Below are 17,006 nucleotides of genomic sequence, written 5' to 3'. Positions count from 1 at the left end.
AGGTAAAAAAATGTGTGCATCCTAAATGCAGGGAAAGTATGTTGCGACAGCTCTCCTCAAACAATGAAGGGAAAGGTTTGGCATGGGCTGATGTAGGTTCAAGGACAGAGGAAAAAAACAAGACTGGGTGTGTGTGAGGGGGGAGGTTTAAGAAAAATGTAAAAACAATGCAGTGAAAGAGAGCCATCACCTAGCCACATGCTTTTCATGCTTCTATGTCTTGATTTTACAAAGGTATAAATAAGGGCTAGAAGACTAAAAATGCAGCTACTAAAAGAAATAGGTAGCTGATTAAAAAATATCTAGTGTCTGGTGCAAACTTTCTTTCTTTTTTTTTTTTTTTTTTTTGAAGTGTCAGTAATTGTGGTTGGTGCTAGATGAAACCTCACTGCATGCCAAACTTTGGACAGATGCCAAAGCAGCCATTGCTTCATTTACAGCAAGTTTAACACATTAAAAACATCTAAAACACTTTCACAGTGCTGCTAGAAACAGTTCTTTTCAACAACTGAAGTTGAGATTATTACTACAAGCATTCCTGCTTGGTAGTCCAGAATGGATTAATATCGGCTTTATGATCCTCTGTCCTGAAATACCTTGTGTTCAGAAACACATGTACACACTACTCAATTGTTCTCCTAATGAATAACTCTTATACAATAAATAATATCAGGAAGAGGGAACCTGTAACTACATGTCTAAGCATCCTCCAAAATAATTTAAAGCATGTGACATAGTAAATAGAAAACAGGCATGTTAATAAGATTTTCATAATTACAGAAGCAACTATTCTTGTCACAGCAGTCTACATGTACATCTGTATTTGTTACTACTAAGTATATCAAACAAAGCAGTATTAAGATCCAAGCATTCAGCTGCATTATGGTCATGAGGTATTAATACACAACCAAGCACAGCTATTCAGGTTCAAGTAAGAAATCTCTAGCACTTCCTTACCAACTTCATCGTCACTTAACCAACTTACCTTTTAAACAAAACTGTAATAGTCATAATAATAAACAATTATACCTTTTTGCATTATCTAATAAAGTTAAGGTTGAGTAAACACAGTAACCTCAGATTTCCAAACAGTTAGAAAGCTAAACATAGTCTATCATATATAAAAAGTGCAAGGCATAACTTAAAAGTAATTTGTGTGCTTTATCTGAAGTTGACAGTCATTTTGGAGAACCACTGCCAATTTCCAAGAAAGACTGGCTTGAGTACAACTATGCCTTTGCAGAAGCTCACCCTTAAAATTGACCAGCTGACCTTCCAATTGTTCTCGAAGAGAAGCCATTTCAACAGCTTCAGTATCCTGCTTTCAGGTCGCAACACTTTTGTTTGGTCCAATAACAGACTGTGTCTAAGCCTTAATTCAGCATCAGGAAATCATTGCCTTTCAGCCAACCCATGTTGCACATGGGGTCCCTGAGCTATGAATTTCATGGTCTGTATCTAACATTCCCCTACCACAATCAAGCAATAAAAAGCTTAAAGCTTACTTTAAAGCTATTACCCACCCATTTGCAAACTGACACCTCAGCTGCTTAGTTAGATCACCAGCCATTCCACTCAGTAAAGACAAACTGAGCAGCAGAGAAACCTCTCATTTCAAGGTAGGCTGCAGAAAAAGCACTTGAAATGCCTCTAGGCTTGCCCTGATGATAGTTTAAAAAAAAAAAAAAGCAAACGCAAAAACTGGGCACATTTATAGCACGATTACCTTACCACCTGTTAGCACAGTCAAGGAAAATGTCGTCTGAGAACTAAAACAAACTGTTCGAACTTGTGGCAAACAGCAGGTGCAAAACGTTTGGGCTGGCTGGGCACTGATCACAACCCAGTCAGAAAACTACTCAGGGTACTCAAAGATGCAAGGACATGGCAGAATCAGTCAGTTTTGTTGACATCTATTCCAAAGCCCAGCTATGATACAAAAGCTAAAATACGACAGGAGGATCTCCAGACATTTTCACTCTGCCTCTTCAAGAAAATCTTGCCTTTCATGATGAGGATGATGGAGCACATCAGAAGTACAGAATCAAATTTTTCAAAAAAGCAGAAAAAAACAATACAGGTTGCATGCAAACCTTTTGTTGTTGTTGTTGATTTATCAGCACTTACTTGGAGATTGGAATCAGCCACAAACACATACACTACCTCAAACCTCAACTGGCCTAAATGTACTTCCAAAAGGTGCACCAAAGCTGCAACCAGCACTCTGATTTCAGCATGCACATGCAGACCTGAGGTAGTTTTCCTCTGGACACCTTGTACTGCACATACAAAAAAAGGATGAAGCCTTCCAGACAAACACTCGGGGGACTTGAAGCAGAATTTGCTGCCTACACTGCTCTCTTTTCTGTAACATATACTGGAGATCTGTATATACTGCACCCAACAAAAGCATGTCTGTAGACTGAAGTGCAAGTTGAACTCAGTGCTGGGTTTGAGGGCACAGACCACCTGGTGTGCCATGGCGTGTGCTCACAGCATTCAAACCACCATGTGCAAAGTTCCCTGCAAACACAGTAAGCTACCTTGCATAAGACCATACCACATTTAAAGTCAGGCCTTTCTGCTTAACCCCCTTGCTGATCTGCCATACAATCAATCCTAAGTGATCTTAGCAACCCATAACTTTATAAAAACAAACAACAATAAAAAATAACCAACCAAACAGAAAATCCCAAACAACTTTGATGAACTATTCCAATTAGGTACCAAGATTCTTTTTAGAAGTGCCTCAAGTCAGGGGGTATTCAGAATAGTTAGCAATTTTTCTAAAACCAAGCCCCTTACTTAAGGCATCTAAATATGAACATAAAAGCTTTACTCCAGACTCATATTTTTGAGAACTTAAGCCTACTTTTATTAAGCACTTTGAAAGCTGGGATTACAAGCTCATGGATGGTGCATTACATTAGTCCTAGAACTAATACTTCCCTCAAAAAGTCGCTATTAAAAATCAAAATAATTTACATCTGTGTGCTAGCTGAAGTCAAGGAAAGGGGAAGAGAAGAGGAAACAGAGCAAGTATACAGACATATGCAGTAACATAGCTTTTAAGTCCAATGTCTAATGTTCTGTCAACCTTTACAATTTATTACATCTTTCCAGTGATATAAGGCCTTGGTCGTTTGTGAGTTATTGGACTTTAAAACCATCAGAGGTTGCTGAGGCTAGTGACGCTACACAAACACATGTACAGAAACCCATACATAAGAACTGCTAAACCTAGGACATACATAATAATTTCTCTGTACTTGATAAATCAAAATCATTAATAAATCCCCAATACAGTTATCACACATTTGACTAATAAAAATTTATTTCCTATATGTCTTGTCCCAGTTGCAAAGTCATTATTGAGAGAGAGCTCCTTATACAATACAAACAAATAGATTTTTCAAGTAGATGACAAAAAAAAAGATCACTACAAAGGCAAAAGAACACATCTGAAATTAATCTTTTTTTTTTTCCTCTACTTTAAAAGAAATAAAAGAGCTGGCATATTAAATTAACATCTTGATCTGCGCAGTGAAATCAGGATCCCTGCTATTCCAGGCAAAGCAAATTTCCTTTTGGAATTTAGGACTGCCCAGTGCAAATTTCTAGTTACTACCCCCAGGTCTAAAAGGAAAATACACTGTGAGCACCAATGGGCAAAATAAAGACCCTCTCTTCCTCAAAGAGACCAGGATGGCCACAGCAAGGCTTCAATGAAAGTCTGAAACACTGCTTCCCCCTTCCCTCCATGAGGAAACATGCATCTCCTTGCTCAGCTGAAGTCACCATTGTTTTTCTCAGCACAAAGAACAGGTCTGAACTGGTAATAGCAAGCATGGGAAATAAAGAAGTAAAATTCAGTACGGACAAAGACAGAAGCTGAGCACAGGGACAGAGAGGTATTTGAATATTAATAAGGATGCGATACAAAAGACAAACTTGGAAGAGTAACCTAATTTTTGTTATAAAAATGACTATTGAACAGGTCATTTAAATGTAGTACCATCAAGCTCAGAAGAACAGTGGTGCCCATAATACTGAAAAAGAGAAATCCCAAGTATGTCCTACAAGATGGGAGGTGCCGGTCTCTGCTCCCTGGTCACAGCTGACAGAATGCAAGGGAATGGCACAAAGCTGTACCAGGGGAGGGTCAGACTGGGCATTAGGAAATGTTTCTTGACTGTGAGGGTGGTCAAACCCCGGAACAAACTTTCTACTGAGGTGGTTGATGCCCCATGCCTGTCAGTGCTCAAGAGACATTTGGACAATGCCCTCAGTAATATGCTTTAACTTTTAGTTAGCCCTGAAGTGGTCAGACAGTTGGACTTGGTCATCTTTCTAGGTCCCTTCCAACTGAACTGCTTTATTCTATAAAAATGTGGGTACATAGGTAAAAGCCCCCTGCTAGAAGGGACTGCGTGCTAAGACAGGACTCTGTTCTTTGGACATTGCTGATAGAGTTGGCCATGAAAACTGGCTATTCTGTCTCTCTTTCTCTGAGGGATTAAAAAAAAAAAAACACAAAACTTTCACACAGAAAATGGGGCAGCTAAGTGTAAGCTGCAAGCCCATATCTCAGTTAAATGACTGTTTTGGTTCACAAGGGGGATAGGAGCTAAGACATGAACAATCAAGTCAGTATTATCAGTTATTAGGAAAATAGCCAATTTTATTCCAAACTATCACCCTTTTCTGAAACACAATAGAAAGTGTTTATAAATGGAAGGTACGGAATTATTGTTCAGATCTCTCACAAAAAAGAATGGTAAAGTGTAATGAAAAAAAACCTACAAAAACCCAAGAAACCAACACTGTGGGGAAAGAGGAGAGAGGAAAAGATTTCCTATAAACCAAGATTATTCAAAAATGCTGGGTTGTCATGGAAACTGCTCAGGGAGGGTCAGCCAGTCTCACCTTTGGCTGCAAGGATCATCTGTCAATGCCAAACCACTGCAAACACCACAAACACACACTCAAAATTCACCCATCAAAATCCTGCAGATCCCAGCCAGTGCTCTCATCAACACAGCGTGAAATAAAGTTCTCTCCTCAAAGAGGCTCCTTTCAGCATTAAACAATTCATCTTAGGAACTACCCTGATTTTAGCCTACTGCTTGAAGACAAAACTGTCTTAAAGAGAACCTGCCTGTGCCTCATTTTTCACTTTTCTGTACCTGTAAGTCGTTCCCCTTTCTCCCTCAAAGTCCTAATGTTCTAATTCCAAATGGAGATGCAGTCACTCAGTGCTTCAGTCTGTTTCAGCACAACAGATATATACTGAAATGATCTGAGGTGAAAAGTTTCAGTTCTCATGGTTCAGACCCACTTTCACAGCACTTGTAGTAAACAGGCAAATACAAAGGAAAAAAACAACCCAAGAAACCATAACCACCCCTCCATCACCTAACCACCCCCCCACAGAGACACAAAAAAAGGGAAAATAAATTTTCTTCACTAGTATCACTACACAGCCTGAGAAAGGAAGTTGACACAAACACTTACAGATTTATATCTTGAAATCCTGTCTGTGGCTATGCTGACTGTTTGCCATTCTCTCCTCTCTTCCCCAAATCAGTAATTGCAGACATCACAAGTATGAGAAGAAATTACAGTGAAATACTGACTTGAAGAACTCTGGCAAGTTGTAGGTCATTCACAAAAGCCCTAAGTCTACCACTTCACCTCTCTTCAGTGAAAGGAGTGAAAAAAGTCAACAATATTTAATCATTTGGGGTCAGGCATAGCTTTAAATGCTGAAACACAGTAAGCAGCTGGCTTCCAGGGCTGCCTCTGGCCCTTTTACTCCTCCTAGAAATTAGCTGTGTGCAGGATCGGCAAAGTGAAGTGAAACCAATGGATCTGATGCACAGCTGGAGCAGCTTCCTTCAGCTGCATGTGAGCTAATTTTTTTCTCACTCCAGTACGTAGAGGTACATGACACTCACTGAGCTGAGTAACTGCGGACTCAATTTTCTCTCGCTTCCTCATCCATTTTCCTTCTTAAAAACAGGCAGAGTTATTTGGAAAAACACAATAGCAGAATGGTTGTGAAAAATGCAACACTGTATTGACATGCATATGATAAGTGTTAATGTATAGCATTACTTTTAGCATATTGACAGACAACATGCTGTAATACCTCAGTGAACTGGTTAACAAAATTTCTGATAAAATAGGAGCTGTGTTTTGTGAGCCAGCTATACTTTATGGCTGAATGGGAACACAAATTTGCTTCTCATGTGTTCAGGGAGTGGAAGAAAAGAGTAAGAGTTCTGTGTTCTGAGACATAAGGAATGTCTAAGAAAGGAAGCCAATGATTTTGAATATCTCTGCATGAGAAGTTCAAGTTCTTTTGTAAGGTTTTTATTTTTTTTTAAATACCTTTCCTCTGCTCGCCTTTGGGAATTGTCTTTGACACACTACAAAGGTGCGCCATCAGGCTTTTTAGCAGAGGGTAGTTAACCTGGGTGGGAGGTTACCTCTGTGAGGACATGAGGCTGGACCTGGGCAGGGAAGCGGTCACCTCTGTGCTACATTGACCTGCTCCTTGGAACACAGCACACACAAAGCAGAAAGGCAGCCCCTCTTCCGAAGGTCCCCAGCCCACTTCCTATCAGCATTAAGTCGAAAGGAAGCCATTTCTCTCTCTTTCTCCAGGACTTGTTCCAACAGTTGTCGTTAGTCCTTCAGCCTCTGCTTAGCAGGCGACCAAACCTCCCCAGCTCCCCATTCTCCGTGTGGGCTTTTCTTACAGCTCTGCTTTTGGAAATATGTACTGGGCAACAACTGCTTTAGCTATCTGCTTCCACAAAACAGTTTATTCATGCAAATCAAGGATTTTTATTTTTATTTTTAACTACATGGATTTGTGTCACATTCTGGACTAGATACAACCAATCCAGAGCACTATTACTAAAGCATGTTCCTTGTACTGGCAGAAATGGGAAAAAAAACTTCTTGTGCATGTAATGGTAAGTTCTTGCAACAATCTTGCAAGACTAATTTGGGAGATGCTTTGAGTTTTTCACTTAAAAGCAACAATTTATTTTAGTAAGGTTCACACATACAAGTAGTCACACAGAAATAATCAACAGAGAGCATGAAATAGCATGAAATTAAAGAAAACACCGAACAGTAGCCGACGAGCTTAAGAATTTTAAAAACAGAAAACAAAATTTTAACGAATTATTTCTGTATACATTTTATTTAGACCACTGTCAGTAAATTCTGCTGTGTCTTTCTATCTACATTTACCTTTGCCATAGAGACAATCTACATAAAGATGGTTATTTATGAGAGCTAATTAAATCTCAGTGTTTATTTTGATATTGTTAATGTACTACAGCAGCCACAGCACATGCCACAAGACGTCTACTTATAATACGTAATGATTTGAAATCATATATATTAGACCACAATGAAAAACTAAAAGCAGCTTTAGGTGAGTATTAACAGCCCTCAGTCTCGATCATGTCTTGGGTTTTAAGGCTAAAATACTTCTAACACCTCTAAAAACATGCCATTTTGCTCAGTTCCTATAAACAGATGTAGGTGACTAACCTCATGTGCATGAACTGAAAGAGATGCCACGTGCACATGTGTATAAATGGAAATCAGATCTTCAAAAGAAATGTTTTACTTGTATAGTCCTACTAGCAAAATACTAATGCATGAAAAATAACGTTAGAAACCTTTTAGAGACAACAGAGGAGGTTGGTATCATTTTCTCTAGGAAAAGGTAACAGAGTCATGTTGTCGTGTCCCCCCCCCCCAAAAAAAAAAAATTAAAAAAATTCAGGGAATTAGTGACATAGACAGAATTATAACCTAAATTTTGTGACTGGAGGTAACCTGCTCTTCAGCTATAAGACTGTTTCTCTTTTTGAGAAGAGGGCATTTTTTCAATCGCTTATCTGTACCACAACAGCATATATCTTTTCACAACTTCCCACCCTTAACGAGCATTATGCAGTGAAGCTGGAAGAACACCTTTCCCTGCAACAAATTACTTTGTGCTAAACCTAAAAGGATTTTTAAAAACAAAGCCTACCATCTTTGCAGGTCTTTCCATTCTCAAGAAGTTTCACACCAGTGGGACATGCACACTGATAAGAGGGCTTGGTAGGAGACATCAAACACAAGTGGGAGCAGCCACCATTATTAATTCCACATGGGTTTGTAGCTGTTAAACATAAATCACACAGATTAATGCTTCTGATAACGAATGACCTCATCTCATGTGTCAAGACACATACGGCATTTGAATGGTAGAATCGGTGGCAGCATCACAGATTAAAGAAGGAAATGATAAACACAGAACAAGTAAAAATTAATTCCAAGTGTTGAGTAGTGGGGTATTTATGGTACCAAAACGCATGGATGTTGAATGTTTCCTTTCTTGGGGAAGTAGCACTTAGCTCTAAACAAGAGCCTTGTTTCATCTCTGTTCTTCTCATTTTCACAAACTATTCAACATGTTGGTGCTGAATGTATAGCAGGCTGTATATAATATATATATAAATGCAAACACAGTAAATTAATGCAATGGTTAAGACAGTGGTTATTACACAGAACTAGTCTTGCTTAATATCATCTGCCAAATTAACATTACTTTCCATTCAGGAACTACTACTTGGAAAAAATATGAATACCATGCTGCCTAATGTTATGGCATATGAAACAGAAAAAGGAATATCACAACAGGATAAATGTGGCTATCAGAGAAAAAGCAAGAGACTTTTTTTTTTCCACATAAAAAAAACCAACTACAAAACAAAACAAAAAACCCTTAGAGAATATTTGAATTCTCTTTTTTTCCCCTCAGTCTCTGCATTGGAAAAGTTGCATCATGACATGAGTGAAGCCACTTGCCACTATACAGAAAGACTAATTTTTTGCAAATCAGTTCCAACTTGCAATTAAAAAAAAAAAAAAAAGGAAAGCAAGACAACTTACCATTTGGCTGCCTCTTTTGGCTGAAAGCATGGATATCCATGGGAGAGAAGATGTTGGAATGTATTTCACGCAGGTCCTCCCCAGAGTACTTGCTGCAGGCCAAGATTGAATGTGTGTTCCAGTCCGTCCAGTACAACATGTCCCCAAACAGCGTCAAAGCAAAAGGATGTGGAAGGGAGCCTTTAACCACCGCTTGCCTAATAGAGTACAAGAAAGAAAATGAATACTCAAACACAGTTTATAATGCAGTTTTGCTCAAACTTAGCCTTTACAGAGTAAGTACTGTTGACCAAAACTTTCTCCTTATTTTTGGGGAACAAGTATAGTATACACAGTTTGATGAACGATTTGGGACAATAACAGAGTCCTATTTTCAGGCTGCCTGCTGATAAAGTCCAAGAGACACCAACAGAAATCCTTGCCTAGGTTGGTGGTTATTTGTTAGCACTTTTAGCCCTCAATACCTGGGGGGCTATACATCACCATGTGCAACTGGGGAGAACACCAGCTGATTTTATGCAAATTTGACTGCAACTTGCAGATATATGATGTCCATCACTGTCAGCCTCAGCACATTTTAAACTGAGACAGTGTTTAGTCATTTAGCAATCTATCCATATCTTCCAGTTTTGCTGTTTTGAGCCCTCAGAAAAATATTTTAATAGCAAATAGTTTCACTGTAAAGAAATCCTGAAAGTTATTTTTTCATGTTTCATTATTATAATTATTAAGCTATTGTTTTTATTACAAGCAGTGCCATTAAACAGTTCTACTGATCTTTTGCCATAGTAATGGTATCATTTCTGAACAAACTGGGTCACTGTCTGTCTCCAGGTTCATAAACAAAATTAAAGAGTATACCCATATATTTTATGTATATATATACGCACACATGCTCATTAGGCATCACAAAAATGCAGCATAAACACTACTGAAGACAGTTTTTCCAGGTTCTTGTGATGTAGAAACTAATTATCTATACCGAGGTTCCTCAGAACTGGAATTAAGTAGCTTGACTCTTACTTTTTTATTTAGAATCATAGAAAATTTGAGGATGGAAAGGACTCTGGAGGTCATCTGGACCAACATCCTGCTCCAAGCAGGACCACACAAGTACCATTTACACAAGTGATTCTTCCCATCTCCTCTCTTCTTAATTGTATGTGCACAGGCATCCAACATGTATACAAGCCCCCACTGAACAATGGAGACAGCCATCTATCTATCTCCCGGACTAAAAGCCTAAGGGACTGACACATAGCTCTACTACTTCTTCAAGTACAGGGCATATTATGATCATCAGCTTCCCAGTTTTCTTCTTGCAGGGGAGAGAGTCATTATCTGTGTATTTACTGAGAGAACACCCACACGCTATATACATCTTGTTTGCAAAGAAGTCATTAGCTGAACTGGTTTAGTAGAGGACAAAAATACTCTTATTTTCCAAATATTTTCTGTCAAAATATAACAAAAGAGTATATTAAAGCAAGAAACTTGAAGGTGTGTTCTGCCAATGATTCTGAGTACAAAGAGACTGCAGTCATTACAGCTCTTTCACCTTGGCTTCTGCAAAAAGATGCATTATCTTTAAAGCTTCTATTTTTTTCCAATTCCTGAGGAAAACACACACATTCCCTTACTTGTCACTCTAGTGTTCCAATTCTACACCAAGCAAAATTTTCTATTTCTTGATATTTTGCACTGGAAAGTAGAACATATTATCTTTTCTTTCTTATCTCTGTCTGGAGTCAGGTATACATTTGCTTTTAATTAAATGCACAAACTAAGCATCTTACAAAAGACTACTGTAATATAATTTACAGCTGAAACCTACCTGACAAACAGCAAAGCCAGAATGACACAACATGCTCCTGCACCAAGAATAAAGGCATTCTAATTCTGTAAACATTTTTGCCAACCCCACCCCTGAACCCAAAATGCCTTCACATTTGAATAATTTTAGTTTAGAGCAGGACTGGTGACTATCCAAGTCTTTATGACAATTTTCATCTGGGACAGAAGCAATAGAAGTCCAGAGCTCTCATAATGCCCAGACCTTCACCATAGACAAGAGACATTTTTCTGAATTTCATCTTGCTATTCACTCAAAACCTCAGATTTTTAAATGTGATTAGTACCCACCAGTTCTCAGTGAAAATAAATCTTTGAGTATAGTAGAAGCTGCTAGATGTGCCTAACTTTTGGGCAACCACCTATCCTTGTAACAACGCATAACATCAGCTGTGACCCTTATTTAAACCAGCCCTGGAAAGATTCAGGAGAAGTAGGGAGCTGCTTCATTTGACTGCACTGCCAGCCACAGCCTTGAAGCAATCACTCACCATTTTACTCAGTAGCTACAAGGAACTGAGAGATGAAAACGTCTTTGGGTCCAGATACAACAGTACATATTGCTAGCATTTTTTAAGGTGAGCATTACTACTAATACGTAATCCACATATGTGGTTTCCAGCAAGTCATTACAAGGTGACAGCACTTCTGATTTTGCTAATGGGAAGTGAGCTTTTTTCCCCTCTGAACACACGTGATGGGCACCAGCAGGTTTGCCAAAAAGGCAAGGATGCAGCAGCTGGATTGCACTCAGCAGGCTGTCCCCAGCCTGACAGCTCCGCAGCCTAATGAGGGGAAGAAGGAGAGGGGGGAAAGGGCTGGAGAGACGTAGTGCTGAAAACAGGAGAATGAAGGGAAGAGAGAGCAAGGAAAGACCTTCCCTTGGCTGTAGTAAAGCAATTACGCTCTACTGTGACCTGCACTAAGATCTGCAGAGCTTTGTTTTCGGTGGCTGAGAAGAGGGGGAAGGACTTCTGGCGTAGCCAATTATTTATTAAATATATTTGAGTGAATGTACAGGGCAAGAATGTCACCTACAGCATTTAACTGCTGCGTCTGACTGACATTTATGAGCATGAGCACCCACCTGGGGTCAAAGAGCAGCCAGGTCTCCATGGCTTTGGCCTCACTTAATAAAGCCACTGACCAGGGCACCAGCTGTGGCACTGCAGGTGTAATTGGACCAACATGACCTGACAGCTCGTCAGTGGCAGCTTCCTTCAGCCTGTACATTCAGCTCAAGTTTGATTCGAATGAGTGATACAACAGCAAAAAGCATTGCATCCTGTTCACTAAGCTCTTTAGTTCCTTCAAACTGCTGCGCTCATCCCATTAGCCTCGTTAAAAGAGACACCAGAGATAAGGAGAAAAGTGAGAGATGAGGAGAAGTAGCAGCGTTATGAGCTCAGGAGACATCTCTAGGGCTTCAACGGGATGCAAATTGGCTACATATTAGATGGAGCTAAGTGTGCAGTAACTTTAATAATCTTCCCTGTGCCAAGCATACAATTACACAAATTTGCCTTAAAAACCTTGATAGTGATTGCCATTTAAAATGTCACAATCTCTCCTCTGTTTAGTTGGCTGGGAAGGAAGTGCAGAAGGAGAAAGCATAGAAGGAATTTACAAAGAGAAGAGAGATAAAACAAGAAATTTCCACAGAAATTAAATTCTATCTGTGCTGTAGATCACATTTTCCTAAATACAACTATTTATAGTATCATCATGGCAATCAGAGTTGCAATTACAATAAAAACTTATTATACTAAAGAATTTTCTACTGCTTGAAGAAAATGCAGAAGCAGTTTAAATACATTCACTTTTGTTCCATTCTCATTCTGTTAGAGACCTATGAAATACGTTGTGGAGATAATGAAAAAGAAAAATACTAAACAAGTTAAAACAGACATTACAAAAGGGGCTACTGAACTCTTAAGCAGAACACACACAGGAAAATTCAGAAAATCTACCTAGAGTTGTACTAACAATGACAAAAAGCTTCTGCTTCAAGATAATATCCTTTTCAGACAAAGAATAAACTCACTTAAAATAAAAATTAACAAATGCCAAATTTCAATGACAAAGATTAACTTCAAATTTCTACCCTTCATGGCAATCCAGATTTCCTTGGTCTGTCCGCGCCACCCCCCCCCCCCCCCTTTTTTTTTTTTAGCAACTAGTAGGAGAATTAAAATCCAAAGCTGGATTACAGCTATGAAATTTAAGAATTCTGACTTTTCACCCTATGATTTTAAACAGAAAATAATTTATGCTGAAACTATAATAGCAAATGTAATTGTAGCTCCTTTATCTCTCCATAAAAACAGATACACACTTTTCATCAACTATATTATTCTTTCTATTCTGGTGACGCTACAACTATCTAATTTCAAAATTTGTTCAGAATAACTGCATCCTGACCTGTACTTCACTGCATAATTAACATCACAGCTCATAATTAACATCACAGCTCACCAGTAATGAAACTCGTCTCTGTATTGGTCTAATGCAACTGAACAAATATATATATATATATATATATATAATAGTCAGGATAAATATTATGCTGAAATAACAGCTAGCTAAAATAACATTTTGTTTCAGAATAGTTATCGATACAATCCAAAATACAATGGAGCTGTTACCAACTGAAAGAGAAGAGGAAAAAAAGCCATACCTGAGACGAATTCCAAAATCTGCACAATGCAGGTCAAGACTAAGATAACCAGAGCCCTCTGTCTAATGCTGTATACCAAAATCAATGATTACTAAAGTCTCACTCCATGTGTTTTTATTAATGGATACAGGTACGCACGGAAGTCACACACAGTCTTTACCTGCATTCCTTCCATTCACCTCTGAGGCTGCCTGTACTCAATGGCAGAGAGCAAGAATTTTCACATCTATGTTTGAACCCCATCTCTCCCTCCCCTCTGGAGGATCCCATATCTATTTCCGTCTCCTAAGCTATCAGGCAGTGAAAAAAACATGTTGTTGTATCACTCTTTGCAATCCAATTTCAAATACAACTGTGAAGATTGGGAAAAAATTAAGGTAGTTCATCTTACTGCATCTTACATCTTATATTTGCAACACTGAAGAGTAAATATTCGAGACAGACCTGTATTATAGCTCTCTTATACCTCTTAACTTTTCTCACCCAAAATAAGCAGGGTTAGTAAAGACATACGATTAAACAAAAAGATTAAATCAACCAGCCAGTAAGACCCTGCACACGTGAGCAATTCAGTTATGCAGCTTGAGGATACAGCACCTGGACGAGAGATGCTGCTGAGCCACTGCAGGCAGGCTTGTGGCAGCAACCCTGTCCACCAGTGGGGCAAGTTCTGTAATTGGATGCACATCCACAGCCTAAGCCAGAGAGAATCAACCACCATGCCAAAAGGGTTGCTCAGAAAGCACAGAAATGACTGATGCTTGTTTGCACATTCAGCCAATCCAAGATGCCTTAATTTCATAAAGCTAATCCAATTCTTCAACAGTAAGGTTCAGCAAGACACTTACATGGTAAATGTAAGTGCATATATAAATATAAATACAAAAATACATATTCACTTAAAAATATAAATATTTATATATTCACTTTCATTTTCCATACAAGTATCTCATATACATACATACATATATTCACACACACATTTACATATGCATACACAAACATGTATTTTTACCACTGCACTTGCTACCTAAACATCTCTGTTTCAATAACCCAAAGAATTAATGTGAGTCAGTACCTGCTTTTTAGGCTATCATAGAATCATTGATCTGGGGGAAATAAAGAAGGATCAATTATTATTAATAGAGGTATACTTCCATCTTGCTTGCTGAAAGATTTGGAACAGATTAATTACGTTTGCAAAACTGAAGAAATACATTAATGAGATATACTATGCAATCCCTATAATTACTGACTGAAGATTAGAGTTTTAAGCAGTGAGGAACTGGGACAGAAGCATAAAACGGAGTGAACATTTAAGTTTGCATTTGTAGTTCATCATATGATGCTCTAGTGGTACTAAAATGAGCAGGAGCTGTTTGTAGTGTTTATTCTATAAAAGTGTACAACGTTACCCTTTTCTGCTGCATTTTCTTATACTAGTTTTACTAAGACAGGATACATCCTTGTTGGCACCTAGATACGTGTTGAACACTAAATTTCTGAAAATAGGGAAAAAATTTATATCACAACTTCTTTCCCATAAAAGTTACCATACTGGGATCCAATGACAATACAGTATTAAAAGACGGAAGTTCATACCATCCAGAGGTAAAAGCTTTCTGATTAATCTACATATTGTTGAAAAAGTCTTTAAGGGATGCTCATATCTGCATTTACTAAATTTTCATTTATATTCCTTCCTACACTATACCAGATACATTTTCAGTTAAAAAATATCTGTAGGCTACATTCTTATCAGGCTTTCTTGGTATAAGAAAACAAGAAACAAAACCAACCAAAACAAACAAACAAAAAACAGAACAGAAATTTACCTTGGAATTTCCATCATATTTTCCTTTGTGAACAACAACAAAATGAAAGACATGTCTTCTGAACCTTGCTTTTAGTGTTCATTACATGTTAAAGAAAGCATACAACAGACAGGTTTGCATGATGTAAATTATAATGTTCTATGGAAAATGTTTCTCTCCATCTAGATTTTATGTAACAGCAGAGTATTCAGGAAATTCCAAGAATTACAAAGCTATCACTTCTGACAACTGGAAATATTAGCAAGTGGCCAAAGCACTTGCAGGATGAATCCTGCACACCACCAGGTGAGGCAGGGTGAAAAGCCAACCAGCTGTATGACACCGCACCGTACCACGGCTGCCACAAGGTAGGGCAGGAAGCTCTGATTCTCTCAGAAGCTTCAGAGGTTTCCTCTTCTGCTAACCAAACAAAAACATCTGCAAAGCAAACTTGGAAAACTAAGCTGGAATTTGACCATGAATGCTTGCTCAAATATTCCTATCAGAATACAAGCCTGGTTCTAATTACCTGAGAAAGTAAACAGGAAACACTACTTGTGGGATATACCAGGGTCTTTCTAAACCAAAATATTTTTCCTTTTGCCATTTCTTTAAACTGTGATTGCCATGCACTTCCAGAAAGTACACATTAACAAGTAACAAGTCTAGCAACGACACTTCAAACCCCAACTTTCATTAAAGTTCGAAGAAGTCAATCAGAAGTAAAGCCGTGGTTGAGTAATGAAGTCATGCTGTGGTTCATTTTTCAGTCAAACATCGTCATGACATGCAGCATAGATGAAAGGCCTCTGGTAATAGGGGAGGAGACTGGAAAGCTGCGGGACAAGGCAATGGAGTTTGCGAGGAGGTGCACAGGTAGATGCACTGGCTGCACGTGGCATACGTACTGCATAATCTGCAGCTGCTCTTCCTTTGCCTTCAGCCCAGCTGTGGTCCTGAAGTAACTGCATATATCATCTCAGGTCTCAGAAGCAGCTCTGATGAGCTGTGGTGTTGCTCCGCCTGGTCTCATCGCCCTGTACTATGTATTTTTATTATTAAATGTCTACAAATATGCAGAGACCTGTGAGCTAGTGACTCTAGCCAGACACAGCCTATGCATATCTATCCTACATGCACAGTCAACTACAGATGTTTCGACGCTCTACCTTCCCACCATTTTATTTCAGAAGCGCCTTGGGGAAGAATCAAGAGATTCACTCTAGTGCTGTGTCCAAATAATTTAATTAATTCTGCTTTGGCAGGCTTCTCTAGCAGCTTTAATTAGGTCATTGTTTGTCTTCTGCATTGTCCTGTAATGTGTTGATGAGGTATTAAAACAGACAGACTTTTCACTACAGACTGGTTCCTCCTCAGTGATTGAAGTTATTAAATATTTTTTTCTCATGGAAATATACACAAAGATACAGTATTTTATACCTTGCACATAATGTTCTATACTATACACATTATACACAAACAATTAAAAATAAACCCTTCTAAATGCAGGGATACAATATTTTTAGCTTTTCATCAAATCTGCAACTAACGATCTGGCAGATAGACCTGATCTGATGCTTGAAAACAGAAAATATGAAAAAAAAATCAATGCTTGAGTGCAAACTTAAGACATTCACCTCCTTGCAAGAGCTCCCCAGCTTTCTGACAGTTGTTGAAAGTATGTTTTCTTACAGTGG

General features: G+C 38.5%; 1 protein-coding gene across 1 annotated transcript in view; it reads right to left on the bottom strand.

Moving 5' to 3' along the window:
• The window catches only part of LRP6 (LDL receptor related protein 6), a 127,050-nt gene that overhangs the window by 53,864 nt on the left and 56,180 nt on the right, over window positions 1-17,006 (bottom strand). The window contains exons 4-5 of the mRNA XM_040545023.1: window positions 8,968-9,164; window positions 8,063-8,194 (exon numbers count right to left, since the gene is read on the bottom strand). Of these exons, the coding sequence (XP_040400957.1) occupies window positions 8,063-8,194; window positions 8,968-9,164 (329 nt within the window). The remainder of the gene's footprint in view (window positions 1-8,062; window positions 8,195-8,967; window positions 9,165-17,006) is intronic.

Source organism: Cygnus olor, chromosome 1, assembly GCF_009769625.2.
Source record: "Cygnus olor isolate bCygOlo1 chromosome 1, bCygOlo1.pri.v2, whole genome shotgun sequence".
NCBI lineage: Eukaryota > Metazoa > Chordata > Aves > Anseriformes > Anatidae > Cygnus > Cygnus olor.
Note: the sequence above shows the minus strand (reverse complement) of the source record. Positions and strands in the feature narration are given on the sequence as shown.